Source organism: Malaclemys terrapin, chromosome 19 (assembly GCF_027887155.1).
Source record: "Malaclemys terrapin pileata isolate rMalTer1 chromosome 19, rMalTer1.hap1, whole genome shotgun sequence".
Taxonomy (NCBI): domain Eukaryota; kingdom Metazoa; phylum Chordata; order Testudines; family Emydidae; genus Malaclemys; species Malaclemys terrapin.
Window position 1 is genome coordinate 12548638 of NC_071523.1, and position 21963 is coordinate 12570600.

Consider the following 21963-nt stretch of genomic DNA (forward strand, 5'->3'; position numbering starts at 1 on the left):
AGGAGCTAAAGTTTATGGCGTGAGTCACCAGAGAGGTAAGTGATTTGCAATCACATCTTGGCTTTGGCCTATGACCTGGCTATCACAGTCACATGCCCACTCCTGGCACAGCTGTGTCCAACAGTCACAGATAATGCTTTGCACTTTTACAGCCCGTCAGCCAATGGCTGAAACCCAGATTTGTAAAGTACTTAAATAATCCCTACCTGGGGAAAGTGAAGCGCAGAAAGTCATGGCCCTAAATCAGACAGTGAGTCAACAGCAGAACAAAGAACCGACACAGGAGATCTGACTCAGTCCCCACTAGTGAACATTGCATTGCACTGCCCTGCTGGTCCATTCTGGACCAACCCAGCTGGAAGGACTACAGCTTCACTTCTAAACCTCGTGGATTGTGTGTGTGGTGGGGAGGGACGTGAGCAAAACTGCACATGAAGGGGAACTCTGGGTCTAACACCCCATAAAGAAAAAATTATCGTATTAGTCAGTTATACAGACTAAGTCCCTTTGGGCAGGGAGCATCCTTTTGTTCAGTGTCTCCACAGCGCCTAATACAATGGACTCCAGGCTGGGGACTTATCAGTTGGAAGTGACAGAGAAGGAGAAAGACCTGGGTGTATTTGTTGATCACAGGATGACTATAAGCCAGAGAGCCACCAGTGTGATGAGACGGCAAAAAAGGCTAATGCAGTCCTTGGACACATCAGGTAAGGTATTTCCAGTGGAGACAGAGAAGTGTTAGTACCATTATACAAGGCCCTGGTGAGACCTCATCTGGAATAGTGTGTGTAATTCCGGTCTCCCCTGTTTAAGAAAGATTCATTCAAACTGGAACCGGGTGCAGAGAAGGACTACTAGGATGATCTGAGGAACGGAAAACCAACCTTATAAGAGAAGAGAAAGAGCTTGGCTTGTTTAGCCTGACCGAACGAAGGCTGGGGGGAGATATGATTGCTCTTTATAAATATATCAGAGGGATAAATACCAAGGAGGGAGATTTGTTATTTAAGTTAAGTGCCAATGTTGGCACAAGAACAAATGGATATAAACTGGCCATCAACAAGTTTAGGCTTGAAATTAGATGAAGGTTTCTAACCATCAGAGGATGAAGTTCTGGAACAGCCTCCCAAGGGGAGCAATGGGCGGGGGGATAAAACATCTAACTAACTGCAAGACTGAGCTTGATAAGTTTATGGAGGGAATGGTATGGTGGGGCTGCCTATGATGGCATGTAGCTGATCTGCGACTGCTAGCAGCAAATATCTCCAATGGCCGGTGATGGGACATTAGATGAGGAGGGCTGTGAATTACTAGAGAAAATTGTTTCCCAGGTGTCTGGCTGGTGAGTCTTGCCCACATGCTCAGGATCTAACTAAGCACCATATTTGGGGTCGGGAAGGAATTTCCCCCAAGGTGAGATTGGCAGAGACCCTGGGGTTTTTCGCCTTCCTCTGCAGCATGGGGCACAGGTCACTTGCAGATTTAAACTAATGTAAATGGTGGATTCTCTGTAACTTGATGTCTTTAAATCATGATCTGGGACTTCAGTAACTCAGCCAGAGGTGAGGGGGCCTATGTCAAGAGCAGGTGAGGTTCTGTGGACTGCAGTGTGCAGGAGGGCAGACTAGATGATCATGATGATCCCTTCTGGCCTTAAAAGTCTATGAGTCTGTGACTAAGGCTCCAAGGCACTACAGCAATACAAATAAATCTTTGAACACTAACGGACGACATGCAGCTGTGAGCAGGGGACAGTCGGCCTCCTGCCTGAGAGCAGCCCTTACCTGCTTCATTAGAACTTTCATATGGTAGTTGCTGCCTCTGCAATAGGCCTCCAAAATCAGGCCAAACCGGAGGGCGACTGCAGGGACGTGCATCTCTGACCTATAGAAAGAGGGAGATTAAAGCTCGCCTGACTAGTGACTAGTTAGTGACTAGTTCTCTTGTTCACACCAGCACAGGACAAATATTATTAATGGCTCCATTTAGATTCCTTTTATGTAACAGAGGGAAAAAAACCCAGAGGGTTCTAAAGAAAACTTCATTGCCTGAAGCCACGAGCCTTCTTCCTGGATGACTAACTTGTTAAGCATTCCTTTCGGAGAACCACCTCAGTGTTCTGGCCTGGAGGAGCCTGCGACTGCTGATCCCGGGTACCCAGCCTGAGACATCTTAAAGGAGCCTGATTTTCAGAAAGTGCTGAGCATCTGCCTTCTGAAAAGCAGGCCCCTGTAGAGCACCCAGTGGAAGCATCCCCCAGTCACCAAATTTGGGCACACACGGAGATGTGTCTAAAGCTTCATGGAGAGCGGAGAGGGGAAAGCGTGCCCTGAAAATGCAACTCTTACATCTGGATCACCAACGTACATTACCGGTCCAAGCTAAACTGATACAAGCCAGAGTTAAACCGATAAAAGTGTGTCCACACACACGGTTTAACTAAGTCAGTGCAACATCATACCTCTTGTTAAACTAGTGCAACTTTGGGTGTGGATCAGCCCTGGTCTGTCCCAGAATGTTTAGAATCTCAGCAATCTGGAGTCTAAAAATATATCACCATCTTCCCTCTCGGATTCCAGGGTGAGTTTGCCACGCTGGCAGTTAGAAATAACAAGTAAAACGGTCAAAAGCATCTAAATTGACTTAGAAGCCTCAGTCTCCTGGGAAATCAACGTGTCTTAAGCTCCCAAGTCACTAAGGTACTTTTGAAAATTGTACTCAACATCTTTTTACTTGTCAAAGGAGTCCCATTTGATATGGAATCAGCAAGAGAAGAAACACAGAAGACCCTGGGATGCCATTTTTACAGTCACATTCAGAGTCAGAACTGCACTCCTGGAAGTCTGACAATCATAGAAATACTTCACTGAAAGTGACTGGGTAAGAATTATCAATAGCCTTTCAATACATGCATTGAACCCAGATTCTCTCTCTCTCTCATATACACACAATCCTGCGCAATCAGGATTTCAGTAAATGCTGGTTTTACTTGGTTACCCAGGCAGAGTCTGAAATAAGGTTGCTCTTTACCTGAGATGCCAAAACAGAAAGTGTCCTATTTTGCGATTGGCTAAAGCTCTGTCCAGAAGGAACTTGGTTAATTCACAGTCTAAGTAGGATTCATACTTGAGCACCTGGACGAGCTGCAGCAGATACTGGAACAATTCGTCATCTCTGGGGAAGGAAAAGGAAGATCAAAGACGACATCACCCTGGCGGCATCAATTGTACTTATGCGTACAGAAGAGGCTCAAGCATTTGCCCATAATCCTCCTCTGCCACCCTACAGCCAATCAGAAAGCAGCTCAACAGCTTCCCCCCGTGGTGTGTACTTACGTCAGCTTTTTTAATGAGTTGATAGTGAAGGAACCAACATAGCGATCAGGGAAGCTAAAATCCAGCAGCTCCAGGGCATTCAGGACAGGCAGCTCCGGCCAGGACTGGAGTAGGGAGATCATCTGCAAGGGCGAGAACGAGATGTGGAACAAGGAGTCAGAAAGGAAGAGGAGACAATGGAGGGGGCAGCATCTAAGCCATCAAGAGAGGCTGATGCAAGGAGCCAGGCCTTGAGCCTGGAACACTTTATTAACTGACAAGGTTGCATTTGTTTTGGCCTTGACAGCTGAGTATGCTCTTGGGGGGCAAGGACAGTTTTCATCTGTCTCTTGTATAGCACCCAGAGACTGCAACGCCCAGAACACAGCAGAACCTTGACTCTGTCGGAGATGGTTCAGGGGAGTTCACCACAACTGCAGTGGGGCCAATGTCTCATTGGATCCAATGGAACTGGGAGCCAGCTCCCCAAGTCCCAACCCAAAAGCCCTACAGCATATACGGCCTGCACCATAACAGAATCCACAAGCTCTGGGATCTCAGGACCTGAAGGGGCTGGGGACACCCCGATGCGCCTGTGCACAGAGCAAAGGCCGATGGAAAAGGAAAGACAAAAGCAGCCGCGCACTGTCCCCTGCTTTCCAACTGGGATCCCCAAAGTCTGTAATCTGGGCTGGCTGCTTGACCCATGGTCCTCACCCGCCCCTGCCTCACCTGGGCAACATCCTCATGTTTGTTCCACTTGGTGATGATGAGGAGCTTTGCCAAGGCCTCTGGGTACTGGTCCCGGATCTCGAACCTCATCTTCCACACCAGGTCCTTCTCATGCTCGTAGAGTTCGGTGTGGCTCCTCCGCTCCAGGATCTCCCTCAGCTGCTGCTTCTGCTCACAGGAACGTATGGGGCTCAGTCTGAATCTGAAATGGCCTGGCCGTTCGCTCTGTTCCCTGGGAGGTGCTGCAAGGCTGGGCCCCAGGGGGAGCTACTAGGGTGCACAATCCAAGTGGGGAGGGGAGCCAGGATGGACACAGCTTGTGGGGCCCCCTCTCCCAGGAAAGCCAGGCCCATGCAGAGCTGAGGGCAGCTGGGTGAGGAGGGGGCGGGTCTCCCAGGAAAGGCACCCAGGGAGTCCCATGTGTGCAGTTCCTTAGGGAGGGCCTGTCAGACCTGGATGATGCCAAACACTTACCTCCTCTGGATCCTCTGGAGTGGCACGGGTGTAGTCTCCGTTCCTCCCCAACTCCAACAGCTGCAATACAAGTACAGGCTAAGTGAAGCGTCTGCCTTCATCTTCTTCACAGCCCACATTCCCTTTATGCCCAACGGGGAGCCCGCTCTTCAGCTACTCTTCATGGGAGCCCACTGAATTCCCAAGCCCTCCAGAGCAGAACAATGCCCTGCTGACAGTTTGGCAGCAGGAGAGTCGGTAGTGATCAGCCATGCAGTTCTGCTCTCACCACCAGGGGTCACTGCACCAAGCAGGAATAAGAAGGTAGAGAAATGGGCAAGAGGGCAGCAGTCATGCAAGCCAAAGGTTCAAGTCCCTCTGGGAGAATGGCGCGCCTGTCAACGATCGCAGAGATGTGAGGCACTGTCACGCTCAGTGACGTCCAAGATAAGACAAACCATTCCCTCCAGAGCAATAACAGAGTGATGGATTCTTGGAAGTGCTCCGGCCAAGCGGATGGTTTTGTACAAGCTGCCACGGGTGGTGACACAGTCGGTTATGGACGTGTCTGCAGGGAATTATCCACCTCTTCCAGCAAGAGCAGACTTCCCGCTTCCTTTTCTGGAACGGACACAGCCTCTCCTGGAGCTGTTTCCACTCCAGATGTCTGGTCAGTGGAAATGAGCAATAGATGTAGCTTTCTCATACCACATTTTCAGTTATCAGTGAGTGCTGGCCAGCTGGGAGCACTCTTACAGCACTCATTTTCCCTTATGTCTCTCTTCCCTCCTTTCCACAAACCCCACGCCAAAACACAGGCTTTTTCAGAAACCTGTCCTTCTGTAAACACTGCAGAATTGTGGGCCCTTCACTCCTGACCTGCAACTGCCCATCTGCAATTTTACTCTCATTTGGAATCAGGCAGTTTTGCATTAACAAGCTTCCACTAGTGATCGGGAAACTCTTCCTTTTTGAGCAAAGCCACTTCAGATAATCTGAGGTCGTCAACAGAGGAAGCCCAAAGTTCTGATCCAGTTGAAACACAGGCAGAGCTCCCTTTCCACCACAGCTTGCAAAGTTCGTAAATCTGTCTGCGGACAAATGCTCATAGAATAGAGTCATAGAATATCAGGGTTGGAAGGGACCTCTAGAGGTCATCTAGTCCAATCCCTTGCTCAAAGCAGGACCAACACCAACTAAATCATCCCAGCCAGGGCTTTGTCAAGTTTGGCCTTTAAAACACCTCTAAGGAAGGAGATTCCACCACCTCCCTAGGTAACCCATTCCAGTGCTTCACCACCTCTCTACGGAGAGCAGATTTTCTGGGCCTTAGATGGGACTGATTGACTGACAGGCTGGACCCACCCCAGTGTGTGTTGCGATAAGAACAAAGCTTTCAATTAGTCCTTGGCAGCCTTTATTAACTAGCTACCTGCACCCAGCCCTTCTATGCTGCTCTATGAGACACTTTAGAACTGTGTTCTATAGGCCAGGAAGCAAGGTGACCCATCCGGAGAGATACCCTGCCCTTTACCTGCTCGAAGGATGGGTAATACACAGGATGGGGTATGCCGCTGGGGAAGCAGATGACCAGGGCTGCTGCGCTCTCTGTGTTGGGGTTGCTCTGGACTGTGCCCATGGGGTTCAACAGCTCCCCTTTCTCATCTGAAAAAGTAAAAAGATCCTCAGGCTGGATTCCCAAAGCTCAGTGAAGGGAGGTGGGAAGGCAGCATGAGACTCGGCAGCATGGCCCAGCAGACAGGGCACTGGACTCAGGAGACCTGAGTTCTAGTCTCAGTTCTGACACTGATCTGCTGTCTAGGGTAGGGCACGTCTCCTCAGTTCCCTGTGCCCTGTTTCCCCTCCCAGCCTGCTGTGTCTTGTCTCTCTAGCTTGTGAGCTCCTCTGGGCAGAGTCCGTCTCTCATGACACGTGCACCAGATGCACAGCACAATGGGCCCTAATCGGGGTGGGGCTTCTAGGTGCTACTGTAACACAGAGACTTAACAGTCATACTAGCTGGCAGAGAGAGTGTCAGTAAAATACATGAACTCTTGCCCCTCTTGTGCTCCCTCCCCACCCCGATGGAGGAGACCACAGCTGTGGTACCTGGAAATGACGACCACATGTGCAGGCAGCACTCTCCTGTTTTCAGCTGGTCCTTGTAGTCAAAGAGCATGACGTTCACCCAGGCTATTGGGCAGTCCTGCAAGGGGAACAGGGCGATTGAACCAGGTGTAGTGCCAGGAGCTAGGTGATGGGAAGAGGAGGGTGAGCAAGGGCAAAACAGGCCCACCCCAAAATGTCAAGAAATAACCCCTCCCCCCAATAGCCCTCAGAATCTCCACATCCAGCACCTGAAGCAGGTAAACGTACACCCAACAATATATAGTACCCATTGCACCCAGCCCTGGGGTGGAACCAGCAGCTTTTCAACAGCACATAGAACATTACGCTTCAGTTTAGGGCAAGAAGAGCACTTGAAACTGCAGGGGGGGATTTAAGAAGGCAGAATGTAGTTACTGGAGTTGGAATTTGGCCACACAGATGAGACTGAAATGCCTACACTTGTGGGAAGTCCCATGAAATCTTGATCACACGTGTCAAGGACTTTAGAGTAGGGGTTATCTTGCAGCACAGCTCCTCCTAGCACTACCCTGAAGCACTGGTTCAGTGCAGACTTAGAAGGGAGAGCACTACCACCACCTCTTTCTGTGGGTTTTCTCTGGAGGTCTCCCATCCAAATACTGACCATGTCCAACCCTGCATGGCTTGAGAGATCTGCCAGGATCACAGCACAAGATGGCATTAATAGACTCGCTAACAGCTTTAGAGAGAGAAGGTGGGGGAGGTAATATCTTGTACTGGAGCAACTTCTGTTGGTGAGAGACACCAGCTTTTGATCTTGCAGAGCTCAGGTCTGAGAAGAGCTCTGTGTAAGCTCGAAAGTTTGTCTCTCTCACCAGCAGAAGTTGGTCCAGTACAACATATGATCTCACCCACCTTGTCTCTCTAATATCCTGGGACCAACACGGCTACAACACTGCATTGTTAATAGCTTTGTCTTTTTCATGGTGTAGTGTAGCGACAATACTTCGTTACCTACACGCCTGGAGAACCCCTGGGTTTCCAACAAGGCCTTCCAACCCTAACTCCGTAGCGCTCTCTTACCATTACACTTAGCTACTTTGTGTATTTCTACAGCTCCCTCTAAGCCACTTTAATACAGGGACCAGTTCAGTTCAGTAAATATGGATTCAGAAACCAGGATGTGCAGATAAAGCCAGGTATATCTGATCAAGAGAGAGAGGGGGGTTGTTGTTGTTGTTTAATAAAGGGGAAGGGACGGATTGTTTATCTTTTAATATAACAATTAGCACTTTCCACCCATAGATCTCAAAGCACTTTGCAAAAGGTGGCAAAGTATAAATAACCTCATTTTACTGATAGGGGAAATCAGCACAGAGACGGTGGCAGAACCAATAATAAAACCCATCTCTCCCGACTGCCCATTAGACTACACTGCCTTCTTGAAATGCCACTGGTGAGCTGAGTTTGTTTGCACTCAATTCTTCAACAAAACAGTTTGGTCAATACGGCAGAACCAGCATTTAGCAAGACTTGTCAGAAGCCACCATGGTCTAAGAGCAAACTAACACAGAAACTGATCTCCCAAAAGGGTGGCTGGGGACAGATCTCAGATGAAATTATCAGCACAGCCAGAAAGGGAAATTTCAGTACAAATGTGCGCATACACACAAAGGGGGCATCTATCAGATTTAAAAGGAGCCATGATAAGCCCTTTACATCCTCCCACTGACACATTCTAAAGAACACACTAAGGCTTCTCTAGCAGTCCTGGCAAAGGGATTTTTAATTCATGGGAAAGGCGGGGAAGTCAGCTGTTTTCCCAGAGTAATACACATGAATCACTTCTGACTGACCTCTCACAATCTCCAAGCCCCTTTGTTGATTTAGTCAGACTCTGGGTAGCTTCAGCACGGTCACCTTTGCAACATTAGCTTCTAGTCCACAATGAGAAGCCAAACAACAGCAAAAGTCCCTATCAAAACACATGGTGGAGGCTGCCAAAGCACAAAGTGAGATACTTAGTGGATAAGGTCCAGAAAGCAATGACTCAACATCGTCTATATAAGGGCAGAAATAGCTTTGGCATGACTCAAAGAGGAAAGAGAGCAAATCAGAAAAACACTAGTCATTCGACTCATTCCTGTAAGCATGCAGGTTTGCCTCTTTTCTTGGTAGTAAGTGATTTAACCTCACCTTCCTGCTTCTGGACAGTCCAGAGAGACCACTGTGCTCCAGCTAGTTCATGCATTGCATCTCAGAACAGTTACAATGCTATTAGCAAACAAGAGGCTGACCAGGGACCGTGCTAGACAATGGGAAAGGTCATGCTACAAGGCTGGGAGTTTCAAAAGAATTTAAAGAAATTGGGCGCACTGAATTTCAGTGATGGTCTAGATATTACTTAGTCCTGCCATGACTGCAGGGGACTGGACTAGATGACTCAAGATCCCTTCCACTCCTACGATTCTATGAAATTTGGGCCCCTAACGGACTGCAGCATTTGAATGACTTGGGTTTTATTTGTACTGTGGTAGCACCCAGAGGCCTCAGTCAGGGATCGGGGCTCCACTGTGCTAGCCCATTGGTTCCCACACTTAAAAAACAGTCTCTTCTTCAAAGTGCTTCAATCTCAGGCCTCCCTGCAAATGGGACCCCTGCACCTGCACGGAGCCCTGTTAGCTCCCACAAGGAGCCCCATCAATGCCAACATGGCTCTGTGCAAGCACAGGGGTCCCATTTCCAGGGAGGGACTTGCAGGACTGGGGCATCAGGGGGAAGACTTTATAATCAAACAGCATCAACCCTCTGCTTTTCTGTCCTTTTGCGAAGGTGGCCTGATGAACCCTGCAGGCCTCCGGTTCTCAGCTTCGGGACTGTGCCTATGTTTTCATGGAGGTTGCACACTTTTGTACAGAATCAAAGCATTTGCGTGGAAACAAAAGTGTTTCTTGCCCTTTGGGGGTCATTAAGAAAACTTTCCAAAGGGAAAGAGCTGGAGGGATTAAGTTTACTGACTAGACAGTACCAGGGAATGTGCAATTCCTGGGTGCCGAGAATATGCTTTTGGATATATAATATTATGAATTTAAACGATCACATTCCTGTGCACTGGCTGTAAATGCTGCATTTGGCCTCAAATGGGACAACAGACTTTACCCTGGGTCATCTCACTTGGGGCTGAAATAGCATCATGCATCCTTGAATACAGGGGGTTGAGGATTCTGAGAGATGGGGATCACAGGAGGGTCGTTTTGGGGTGCAGGAGATGAAGGTGAGAGAACAAAAAGAGCTCGCAAAGTGAATTTGAGCAACACGGGCCTTCCCTTCTGTTGCTTGCACCAAACAGCCTCCCTGAACGTGTCCGTGCTTCCCTGCTTGTCCAGCCCATTTCAAATGTTGCCTGAAAACACATATTTTCTGCTCCCTGCTTATGCCTCTTGTTCTCTAGCTCTGCACAGGGTTTGTTCTCACTCCCCCTGGGCTGTACACTGGTTCCTTACAGAGTTTGTTCTCTTCCCCCACTCCCTTGGCGGTAAACTAGCTGTACACAGGGTTTGCACGAAAGACATTACTATAGAGAAGAACCATCACAGAATGAGGTTTAACCTCAGCTACAAATGAGGAAGCGCTGGAATGCAGAGAAAGGGAAATGAACACAAATAATTCCCTTTTCTTTGCAGTTAAATATAGAGTAAATTTTAATATTAAATATGAATTTCCTCTTCCCTCCCTCCCCCGAGCAGTTATAATGGGACAGCCCACCGTACCGGTACCCATTCCTGAACTCCCCAACCTCCTTGGAGCAGTTACAATGGGACAGCCCATCGTACCGGTACCCATTCCTGAACTCCCCAGCCTCCTTGGAGCAGTTACAATGGGACAGCCCATCGTACCGGTACCCATTCCTGAACTCCCCAGCCTCCTTGGAGCAGTTACAATGGGACAGCCCATCATGGCAGCAGCTTTTCTACTGGCTGAAGTTCCCTCTTTGAAATGCAAGAGTCCTATGTGTTTAGCTCAATGCTGCTTCCGCTGCCACACACAGCTGGTGAGACTGGCCCAGCACCCACCCCAGCCCCTCCCGGGCCTCACTTACAGCTTTCTTGGATTTTTTCTTGGTGGATCGTGCCTTCTTGGCCTTCTCGATGACAGCGTAGAGGGCGAAGCAGAGCCGCGCCATGCGGGGCAGGTCGCAGATGCTAATGTCAAAATCCAGCCTCTGTTTCCACACCGGCTCCGAACACACATTCACCTCGGCGCTCGACACCATCTTGCAGAGCATCTCATTGCCATGGTAAAGGCCTGCCTGCACCACCAACTGAGAAAGAAGAGTGCGTTGGGATCACAATGTCCTGAGCTCTTCGCTCAGGGGGTGTGGTTAGAATGGGGCCAGGATTGGGAGCCAGGACTCCTGGGTGCTATTCCCATCTCTTGCCACGGTCTCTCTGTGAGCCCTTGGTCAAGTCCCTTAACTTCTCTGTGTGTCAGCGTACTGATCTATACAGTTAATATGATCTCTTCCTACCTCACATGTGGGTTGTCCGATTTAATTAATGATTGCAACGTGCTCATTTAATCCACTAGTAAGCTTGTACTACAGGTCCCTTTCTGTGCCCGATCAACAGAGGAGATGAGTCTATCACAGGCTTGGCTACTGAGCCTGACTATTTAGCTCAAGCTGTAGGCACTCATGTCTCTCTCTCTGGAGGTCACCAGATCAATTCCCAGTGTGTTGGATAAGATGGCTGCTATCACCCTTCCTAGAAAGCACATGTTGCCCACATATATGTAATGTTTGGAACTCGGGGTGTGTCAATTCAGTGCTGGTAAAAGGCATCAGTTCAACAGCCCTGGAGAATTAAATCCTGTTAATCCCAGGACAGGTACCACATGGGCAGTGGTACAAGCTGTCCTTTGCCAGTATGCCTTACCCGGGACCCAGAGAGACTCTCCTCTATAGCGAAATTTAGGCTGATATTTTCTTAGGAGCATTGAAATTCAGTGGGAGTTGGGTGCTTAATTGCCTTAGGTTGGAATTTTCAGAAGCACCTGGGTAATTTAGAAGCACAATTCCCAGTGCAAGTCAACAGGGAATTGTGCTCCTAAATCACTTAGACACCTCTGACGAGCCCTCCCTTGAATCTCCACACTCCACTGAGTCATTGGCCTGTCTGCTGAGCCTGCCAACACGGATGCCAATTGCGGCTGTTTTTTTTTTCTGGTGTGGACATGCTGGGTAGAGTTTTCAAAAGGGCCAAGTGACTTAGGAGCATAATTCCCATTTTCAAGTGACTTCAGCGTTTAAGAGACTGCTTTTGAAAATGGGATTTAGGCCCTTATGAAAAGTGTACCCCTTGTTACAAGACATGACTGCCTTGACTGAGACCCAGGCAAGTGAGGTACTCTCTCTTATCGGAACAACTTCTGTTGGTGAGGGAGAGAAAAGCTTTTGAGCTTTGTCCTTCTGGGACTGACAAGGTTACAACTATACCGTATACAAGACTGAGACCACGTCACTCATTTCACACCAGCCCCCAAAGAGCTGCCAGCTGGGAATGACGTTGGAATTGTTTTTATACCAAAGATACAAAAATATTATAAATTAAAATCCAACAGCAGTAAAACCAATCGGTGGGAACATTTAACGAATCTTAACTGCTGAAAGGCTAGACAGGCCCAGATGAGGAAACCGGATCAAGCAACCAACAAGAAACGGACATGGGCTTATGCCAAGGGAGAAGCAAATTAATAGCACTGGGGAGGATGTGTAGAACTGGCTTGGATGCAGAACAAACCCCAAAGCACATTGGCAGTGGTTAGTTATCCCCCTTGAAATGCCTCTGCATATGAAACTATTTCTGGCATTCACAAGTCTCCATATGGCTAAATGCATCAGCCCTCACTTCTCCTCTCTCCTGCCAGGACCCTATCACAGAACAGAAAAGAGACCTCTTCCCAGCCCGTGCCATCCCTCCTGCTGCATGTTCATCCAGGCACTAGAAATCACCTCTAGTCAGGATCCCCTGCACAGTCTGGGAGACACTTTCAGCGAGGCAACATCATCTATATCGGACACATTCAGGCACCATTCTCTGCCTCCTTTCTCCTCATTTGCCAGAACTCAGGGGTCCCACTCCATTTGTTGCCTGCCCCATTCTGTTAGCAAGTCTTCTGCTTCCCAGGGCCTATTCTCTCTCCATTCCCCTATTGCTCTCCTATGCTGGGGCCACCTCCCGTTCCTCTGCCCTCACCCCCATCACACAGCCCTAGTTCTTCCTCCTTTGTTGGTCGCCAGCACTTCTGCATCTCCGTTGAGGTGAGGTCACCGCAGACGAGCAGCTAGGCTCAGTACTCAGAAACTCTTGCAGCTCAGGCTTCTAAGAATGTGCTGCTCGCTCAGCGAGCTGCTGGCTAACAAGTTCCCTTCTCCTTCCTGTTGTGAAGCTTTTTAGAGGTCGCCCTAAAGCTGAATGAAGGACGATGCAGCAAGGAGTCATGTGATCTTAGGCCTTTGATCCCTGTTGTCTTTCACACAAGCGGTAAGCAACCAGATGCAAAAAACCGAACAACCCACACCCAGCCCGCACCTACCTTCATCCTCTCATCTGCATTCACCTTACTGCCTTGCACCAGTTCAATGTAAAAAGGCTGATTAAGGGACCAGAGAGACTCGTGAGTTGGCTAGAAAGGGCAGAGAGAACAGAACTTAAGTTAGCACATGGCCCAGAATGAAGACCAACCTGCAGTCTCTGTGGCAAGGAGACAGGCTGGTGCCCCCCAGCAGCAGAGCCCCTCATCGCCACTTGCTCCCCTGGGATGTATTGTACCCACCTTAGAGATGGGGAAACTGATCCAGGACCAAATTCAGCCAGAGTAAGTGGGTGGATCTCCCACTGTAACAGTAATACCTAGCACTTCTATAGTGCTCTTCAGCAAAGGTCTTTATGGAGATGTACAGTATCCGTTTCCCCATTGGGAACTGGGGCACGAGAAGGTGAACTGACTAACCTGGCTGGTTAGAGGCTGAGCCAGAATAGAATCCAGTTCTCCTGCACCCCAGTCCAGGGCAACAGAGCAGCCAGTGGACGCTGCTCATGCCAGGGCTGAATCTGGCTCAGAGAAATTAAAGAATTAATCCAAAGCCAGAGTGACAATCAGGGTGAGAGCTGGGATCAGAATGCTGGAGTTCCTGGCTCCCTGACCTGTGCTCAGACTATTAACCCTGGAAATAGGGATGGAGAGGTGCCCCCAGGGCGGGCATAGGGAGTCACTCCCATTTTGACCTCAGGATCTCCGATAGGAAAGAGGAGGTTACTTACCTGTAACTAGAGGTTCTTTGAGATGTGGTAGCCCTATTTGTATTCCAAACATGGGCACACATGCGTGCCATACGCCTGAGTCTGCAAGGTTTTCCTAGCAATGTCCATTGACCCGCACGTGCATCCTGCATCCCCTCATGCTCTCAGCCAAGTGTATAATAGGTCGTATGGGTCAACATCTCTCCCATATCCCTCTTACCACTGAGTAGTCCAGTCTGCATCACAGCAGCTGGAGGGCGGGTATTGGAATACTGATAAGGGCCACACATCTCGAAGAACCTCCAGTTACAGGTAAGTAACCTCCTCTTCTTCAAGTGATGGTCCCTACATGGATTCCAAACACAGGTGAGTAGCGAGCAACAATCAGCATGGAGATGGGTGCAAGAACGCGAGAGGAAGTGCAGTCCACAGTACGACACGGCTTACAGCAGCCTCCGCAGCTGCCGTTTGGGCGACGGAGTAGTGGGACATGAACGTGTGGACAGAGCACCAGGTTGCTGCATGACAGATGTCTTGCCAGGAGACATCTGCTAAGCAGGCTCGTGTAGAGTGCGCTGTGACTCCATCTGTTGGATAGCGTTGTAGCATTCGTGGATGCACCCAGAGACCCATTTGGAGATTCGTTGGGAGAAGAGGGATTGGCCCTTAGATCGGTCAGCAATGGCTACAAACAGTTTCGGCGACGTGAGAGAGGCATTGGTCCTGTGGAGGTAGAATGCCAAGGCACGGCGGACGTCGAGGGAGTGCAGGACCCTGTCTGCATGGGAGGCGTGCGGTTTGGGGCAGAACACAGAGAGGTGAATGCACTGATCTAGGTGCAACTCCGACACTACTTTTGGGAGGAATTTAGAGTGTGGCCATAAGGAAAATTTATCTGTGTGGAATACGGGGATCTGCCATCATGGCTGCCTGGTCACTGACCCATCTAGCTGAGGTGACGGTGACCAAGAAAATGACCATCAAAGGGGAGGTCCTTGATTTTATTTTAGACCTCCCTCACATCAACAGCTGCTTGGAGGCCCACCTTGGTGACCAGGCATCCCTCATCCACCAGCGCCTGAAACTGCTGCTGTTGGTCTGGTGCAGTGGTTTTCAAACGTTTTGTATTGGTGACTCTCACACACAGCAAGACTGAGTGTGACACCCCCCTGTAAATTATAAATTAAAAAGGTGTGGGGAGGTCATTTAATTTAATGGAGGCTCGGAGGGGTCACAACCCCCAGTTTGAGAATCCCTGGTCTGGTGGCAGTTTGTCCCGGAACTCTGGTAGCCCCGTATAGTTATTAAAATCATATTTGACTAGCGGAGTCTGATCGTTTACTGCAGCATCGCCAGGGAATACATCTTCCTCCCCAAGGGGTCCATGCGTTTCGACGCCCAATCTGGAGGGGTGGATTTCTGTCGGTGCTGCGGGAGGATGACCTCATTAATAGATGGTCCCTGAGGTTGGAGAACGTCCAGGAGCTGGTGCTGCTGATCCTGAATCTCTTCCAGCGGTATTCCCAAGTCCTCTTCCACCAACTGGAGCAGGTCCTGATACTGCCGGTGATCATCTGGCGGAGACAGGGAAGGAGGAATGAACAAGAAGGAAGTGGCCATGGGGACCGGAGGAGCCGGCAGTACTAGTTCCATGTCCGCCTCTTCCTCTGTGTTCAATGGTGCTGGGCGGAGTGATAGGACGTTTGGAAAGGCGGCTAGTGGTGGCGGTAGGTGTTCCAGGGTGCCCCGGGCAGCCAAGACGAAGGGGCCTGTGGGTGTGGTGTGCCCCACGGGTACCAGTACCAGACCCTCGCTGCTGGATCATACGCTGGTGGATAAGGCAGTCGGGGACGCGAATCCAAGCTGCGGTGTGACATGGGGGAGAACAAAGGCTCCAGCTCCAAAAACTCCTCTGACTCCGAGGATGGTTCCAGCAGTGGGGGGACCAGTGAAATGGGCGGGCTGCAGTGTGGCACCAGCGGGGGTCATTCCAGAGCAGCAAGATCAGTTCGTCCACTGGAGCGGGAACCTCACGTGCGAGTGGGAGGAGGGGGGCGGAGAGGATCGAAGAGGGTCTGGGGAGGATAGCACCAATTCCACAATTGAGAGGAGGGGCTCTGATCAGCCGGGAGTCCTACAAGTGCCCGTGGAAATGCTCACAGAGCCAGGGAGCGTCTCCAGCTTGTCCAAATGGCACGGAGGTGGCAGCGGGAAGGGTGGTTCAAGAGCACTCTGGATGGGCGGCTATCTGTACTGCCAGACCCCATTTGCGCTGAGCTTTTCCCTCCACCTGGGGAAGCTTGGGCGTCGGTGTGGTCGTCTCTGCGCGTAACATCTCATCCAACCGGGCGCCTCTCAGGGAGGAAACGCTACATTTAGTAGCAGTCCGCTGTGGGGACCTGCTTTTGTGCCCACGAGAGTGCTTCTTGCTCGGATGGCTGGGCCTGCCCTTCCCCGGTGGTACTGCTGGATCCGGGACATGGGAAACAGTGGAAGGGGAGTGCACCGCCGGTGAAAGTCGCTGTGTGGGTGGTTCCGATGGGCCCGGATCCAAATGAGCAAACTCCCTCATTGCTTCCTCCATGGAGGAACTCACGGAGGTGGAGCTCCCAAGTTTCCCAGGTCCAGCGCAGGAAGGACTCGCAGAAGGAGCAAGGAGCCGTGACACGAGACTCACCGAGGTGATAAAGACACCGCCGGTGCTCATTGCTCATGGAGAATGAATGCGGGCAGGAGACACAGTTTTTAAACCCCAGAATGTGGGCATGGTCCCCGCGTGGGGGGAGGGACAGTCCCCAAATGGGAATGGCTAGTACTAACCAACCTACTACTAAGTCTGCAACTACTATACACAACTATAGACAAATGGAGAGAAATCACTCTCTTAGCAAAAACTAAGAGCGCAAAGGAACAGGGCCGAGGCAGGCCATGCGGCAGTAAGAGGGCACTAGAGTGGCGTCAACCCACACAACCTATTATACCCTCGGCTGCAAACACGAAGGGATGCAGGACACACATGTGGGTCAGCAGACACTGCCAGGAAAACCTTTCGGACTCAGGCACATGGTGCACACACGCACCCACGTTTGGAGGACATACAGGGACCATCATTTGAAGAAACAGAGGGTCTCTGTGCAGGTCCTTTATGTAACTGAGGGAGGCGGTTCCCCAATTACCCCCTTTTGGCCTTGTTATGACCCCTGCATTAAAGGGCCAGGGTGTCACTCTGCCTGCTGGGCAGTCACTTCCAGGTGGCACTAGCATCTCAATTTCATTGTGGAAAAGACAGAGAAGAAGCAAATGGGTGTGTCAGGCTGGTGGGAGCAGGGGGAGAAGGGTATCTGGTGTGCTCACATGGTTACCTTTTTCTTGGGGAGCGGGGGAGGCTTGGAAACCATCTTCGGGGTGTGGGCGGTGCAGTTGATCTGCTCGTCTCGCATAGCAATGATGGAGGAGCAGTGTACCATCGTCAGGTGGGGCATCAGGCCATGGTGCAGGCAGCTGCGGATGTACTGGCGGGAGGAGGGGCAGAGAGAGAACAGAGTAATCCTGGTAGAACAGACAGCCTGGAAGCCACGAGGATGTGGACAGGGTAGTGGTGGGGGTGAAGCAGGGCTGGGTCAGACAGGAGAGGAAGGGCAGCATGTGGAAGTGACCCAGCAGCCACCAAAACTAGGTTCTCCTGCCAAATCCTTTCTAAACCTACATCGTTCCTAGGAGGCGTCCCTGGTACGAAGAACCCTGAAGACTAAAGTGCAGTTCCAAGAGTGAGTGGGTCCAGGTTTCCAAGCCCATCCTCCATACATGCACCGGGCTGCCTGGTTTTATGGTACGAGGCCGGGAAGGATTCATTGCTCCAGACAGCAGAGAACCCGCCTGTGTCACAGCAGAGGAGGGGGGATGCCGTTTGGGGGGGCGGTGTTGCTTCCCAGTAGTGGGAGCCATTGTTCAACTCTGACGTTCAGCAGCTACACCCTGGCTGAGGAGAGGGGATGGAGGGAGTCACCCCTCGGAACCATAATCCCCCCCCACACACAATGGGTTTGGCTCATTAGTGCTCAATGCCAAAGGGACCCACAATCGAGTCAAACTTTCTCCACCCATAACCGAGCCCAGCCTTATGTTCTTTGTGGTGCCTGCTCATAGACTCCTCCCTAGAGGGCCGTTCATTGGGGCAGCATCCAGGTCACCGTTGTTAACTGGACAATGGACTGGGTCCCTTTAGGGCGTATTTCCAGCTCGACATAAGGAACATGGACGACAATAGCATGGAGCATCCTTTTCCTGCCTCCCAGAGAGAAAAGTGCCTGTACGCTTGGGAAAGAGCTCACCAGTAGGTGGAGGAAAGAGACTCACCTGGAACTGGTACAGGGGGTAGTTCCCGTAGAGATATTCACATTTCCCTTTCACCTGCAGAGTATAATCCTCAGGGCTCTCCACTGTCTGGTGGCGGAAGACGGTAGCTTGCTTCTTGATGGCATAGCTCATTAACATGACAGGGAATTCCTTGGGGGAGACTTGGAAGGTGAAGCTCTCCTGCAATCCCAACAAAACAGTACATACAGTCAAATACCAGCTGAGAAGGGGCTGAAATCAGCATCGGGAGTTGCAGAGAGCGAGACCCACAGCCCCAGATGCCAGAAGGGATAGCTAGATTCCCCAAAAGGACCTAGGGGTGAAGAGAAGGCTACGGAGGCAGCGTAATTATCCACATTAACAAACAGGGATGGACAGAGGTCAGAGTGGAGGGGGGCATGTCCAGTGGTGTGAGCACAGGACTGGGAGCCAGGAACTTCCTGAGTCCCATTTGAAGTTCCGCCGCCTACTCCCTCTGCAGCCTTCAGCACGTCATTTAAAACTTCCTGCCTCTACTGCCTCTGTCGGCACAAAAGGGGGACGATACCTGCTAATCGGGGGGCGGGAGAGAGTTGCCAGGATGAATGCTTGGCAAGCGCTATGTTATGGATGGTTCATTCAGATTGAGCGGGTGCCTCCTTGGAAATTTTGTTTAATGCCAGGACTGGGGTTATCCGAGGGCAGCAGGAAGGAATGAGAAGTTATCAGGTGCTCCGTGACAGAGGCAGCCTAATGCCTCAAAGCAGCATGCTGGGATCATGAGACCGCCTGACCCTTTTATTTCAAAAGAAAAGGGGATCTGTTTCAGCAGTGCAGAATTTCGAGAGAGGGTGCGGGCAAAGCTCGTTTGGGGAGGGGACCGTTTCCATCAATCAGCTGTTTGGTGGGGAGGTGGCCGGCTTACACACAGTCCTTCCAAACATCTCAATCTCAAGGAGTCAAGATCATTCCCAAACAGACGGAACCATGGCATACTCTCTCTCTGACAGCACCTGGTCCCACAGCTGGACGCAGAACTGAGCGCGCAAACCCTTTACACGTAAGAGGAAGCTCAGATTTTACCCCGCCAGACTCAAACTTGACGTTGACAAAGATGTTCTTGTTGGGGACACGAAGGGGGCCGGTCCTGGGGCCTTTGGCCAAGGGCTCCAGTTGCAAGGGAAAGTTGTACTCCATCCAGGCCATCCAACTCAGCTGCTGCCGCTTCGCCGCCTTCTCTTCACAGAACTGTCGCATTTTTGCACGGAAATCGTTCACCTCCGGGTCGCGCACCGAGTCAAACTCATGCAAACCTGAGCGGGGTGTTAAAATAAATACATAGATAAATAAAAGGAGATGATCCACATAGCAGTAGGGTCACTGGTCCTTGATAATCAGCTGCCTCTGCTGGGCGGGGAGATCGCAGCATCCCATAACGTATGGTAGAAAAAGCCAAGTCGATAGCATTAGACTATGATGGCTACACAATTACACCAGTCCCTTCTAGGGACTCTTGCTGGGACAGGCTGGGACTAGACCAGAGGAGAGATCACCCCTTGCCCTTAGTCAGTCCACAGGGACTCTTGCTAGGACTGGCATAGCTGAGAACTCTCCTAATTCAGTCAGTGCATCTGTGCTATTTCTTGCACAGCAACCCTGGCTGAGAGAGGTTGAGCCTGGCGTAACTGAGTTCCCTCTGCTGCCAGCACGCATGCCCTATCCTGATTAAAGCAGCTCCTGCTGGCACTCAGGTGGGGTCTCACCTTTCCCAATGAGCAGGCTGATCTGGGAGTTAATCAGCTTCTTGACGCGGTCACCTTCACGAGCCACCAGCCGAAGGACAGGCAGGAAGGGCTGGATGTCACAGAGGCGCCGCTGCTCATCCTCCAGCTCCTGCTGCTCGGCCGTCTGGTTGATACACGTGAAGACGTATGCTTCGGGGTCATTGAGCATGTGATACAACGGCTCATACTGTGCGTGACGCCAGACCACCTGGGACAAACCAACAGTAGGATGGAACCACCGATGTGCCGGCTGAACCATCACATCCCCTCCCGACTGCCCCACTCTCTACCCACTCCATCCCCACAATCCCCCAAGGCCATTACACACGGTCACAAACTACAGCAGGGGCAGCTATTGATTGGGATCTTGCAGGGCCTTAATGAAAGCCCCGGAGAAGAACAACAGTCATTTGTAGGACACCTGAGAAATGCCATCCCCAGGAAATTCACAACTGCACACGCCCGTGTGCGCCCATGGGGAGAGGCGCAATGCACTACAATGGGAGGCAGTGCGAACCCTTTTCGCTACATCCCCGGGTCTTGAAACATAGACGACATGAGTAGCTGTAACTATAACTGACCTAATTATTTCTCGATGACTTGTGATCGCACAGAATCAACTGCGAGAACCCAATTTTCAGCCAGACAATAACCTGGCTTCCCTTTTTTGTGCTTGCAATGAGCTGCAATAAATCTCTCTAGGTATCTACAGTATCTGAGCACCTCACAATGCTTATTCGTGGATTTTTAGCCTTGCAACACCCCTGCCCGGTAGGGAGGCATTACCCCTATTATACAGATGGGGAGCTGAGGCACAAGTCACACATCTATGACGGAGCCAGGAATTGAAGCCAGGTCTCCTGTACCCCAGTCCAGTCCAGTGCCTTCCCCACTAGACCATCCTTCCACCCCAGTGGATGCCAGTTAGACAGTTAACTAATTACCTGATTGTGACCACATAGCTGGTGACTTAACAACTAAAGCACATCTATTGTGCCCATGGTTTTCTGGCCTGAAAACTGCAGGCACAGAAAGAACTTCTAATGATCTGGCACCGTATGTCTGTCTCTTGTGCTGTGTGAGTCATCTAAGCCAGGCTGCTATTGCAATGAGAACCTTTTCCACTCTGATTTCTGCCTAGTGAATTGAAAAGGGAATTTCATTTCCTCTACTCTCCTGTTCAGCATTTTATTCCTCAAAGGAAACACCAAAAACTTTTCTTTTTAACTAAAGTTCCCCTAATCACCACGAGACGGCTTTCCCAAGCACTGAACTCGCTTAAGAAAAACGCCCGGCGCGCTTGTAAAATCGATCCCAAAGGTGACTCTTTAGCCACCGGGGTGAGGCTTGCGGTAAAGGCTGGTACCTGTTTGATGGTGCCCAAGCTGGCATTGCAGGATACAGAGAGGTTCAGGTATATGCCTGTAGGTAGCAGGAAGTCCACCTGGATGGTTTGGTTTTCCTCCTTGGACCAGAATTCAACAGGGCAATAGATGCCCGGGGGCATCCTGCTCACTTCTTAGCTACAATCTGCAACAAAGGGAGAGAAATGACAATTATTTGTATTGAGTAATTCCTAAAAGCCCCAACAAGACTAAGGCTAAGCACTGCACCGACACAGTGGGACCCGGTCTCTGCTCTGACAAGACCAGATTATTATCCCCATTTAATGGATGGGGAAACTGGGAATTCAATCCGGATCTCCAGAGTCCAAATCCAGTGCCTTAAAAAAAAAAAAAAAAGACATCCTTGTTCGGGTGCACCCACATGCTGCCCTGGTTATAGTTCAAAGCAGCTTCTACTTAGTCATTTAAGAATATGAAATACTTAGTGTTACAGCTGGGCGAAATTTTTTTAAATGAATGGTAAATATGCCAAAAAATGAATTTTTCTGGGCACCGAAACTGTTTGCAACTTGGGATCAAATTCTGTGAATAGTTTTGGTCAAAAATAAAT

At 50.3% G+C, this 21963-nt stretch overlaps 1 protein-coding gene across 1 annotated transcript in view; it reads right to left on the minus strand.

Moving 5' to 3' along the window:
- The window catches only part of PIK3CD (phosphatidylinositol-4,5-bisphosphate 3-kinase catalytic subunit delta), a 47197-nt gene that overhangs the window by 10849 nt on the left and 14385 nt on the right, over positions 1 to 21963 (minus strand). The window contains exons 2-15 of the mRNA XM_054009110.1: positions 21374 to 21537; positions 19987 to 20215; positions 19307 to 19536; positions 18245 to 18424; positions 17251 to 17400; positions 13182 to 13271; positions 10687 to 10908; positions 6609 to 6705; positions 6034 to 6164; positions 4521 to 4580; positions 4047 to 4214; positions 3336 to 3457; positions 3031 to 3174; positions 1785 to 1884 (exon numbers count right to left, since the gene is read on the minus strand). Coding sequence (XP_053865085.1) covers positions 1785 to 1884; positions 3031 to 3174; positions 3336 to 3457; positions 4047 to 4214; positions 4521 to 4580; positions 6034 to 6164; positions 6609 to 6705; positions 10687 to 10908; positions 13182 to 13271; positions 17251 to 17400; positions 18245 to 18424; positions 19307 to 19536; positions 19987 to 20215; positions 21374 to 21514 — 2064 coding nt within the window. The 5' untranslated portion in view covers positions 21515 to 21537. The remainder of the gene's footprint in view (positions 1 to 1784; positions 1885 to 3030; positions 3175 to 3335; positions 3458 to 4046; positions 4215 to 4520; positions 4581 to 6033; positions 6165 to 6608; positions 6706 to 10686; positions 10909 to 13181; positions 13272 to 17250; positions 17401 to 18244; positions 18425 to 19306; positions 19537 to 19986; positions 20216 to 21373; positions 21538 to 21963) is intronic.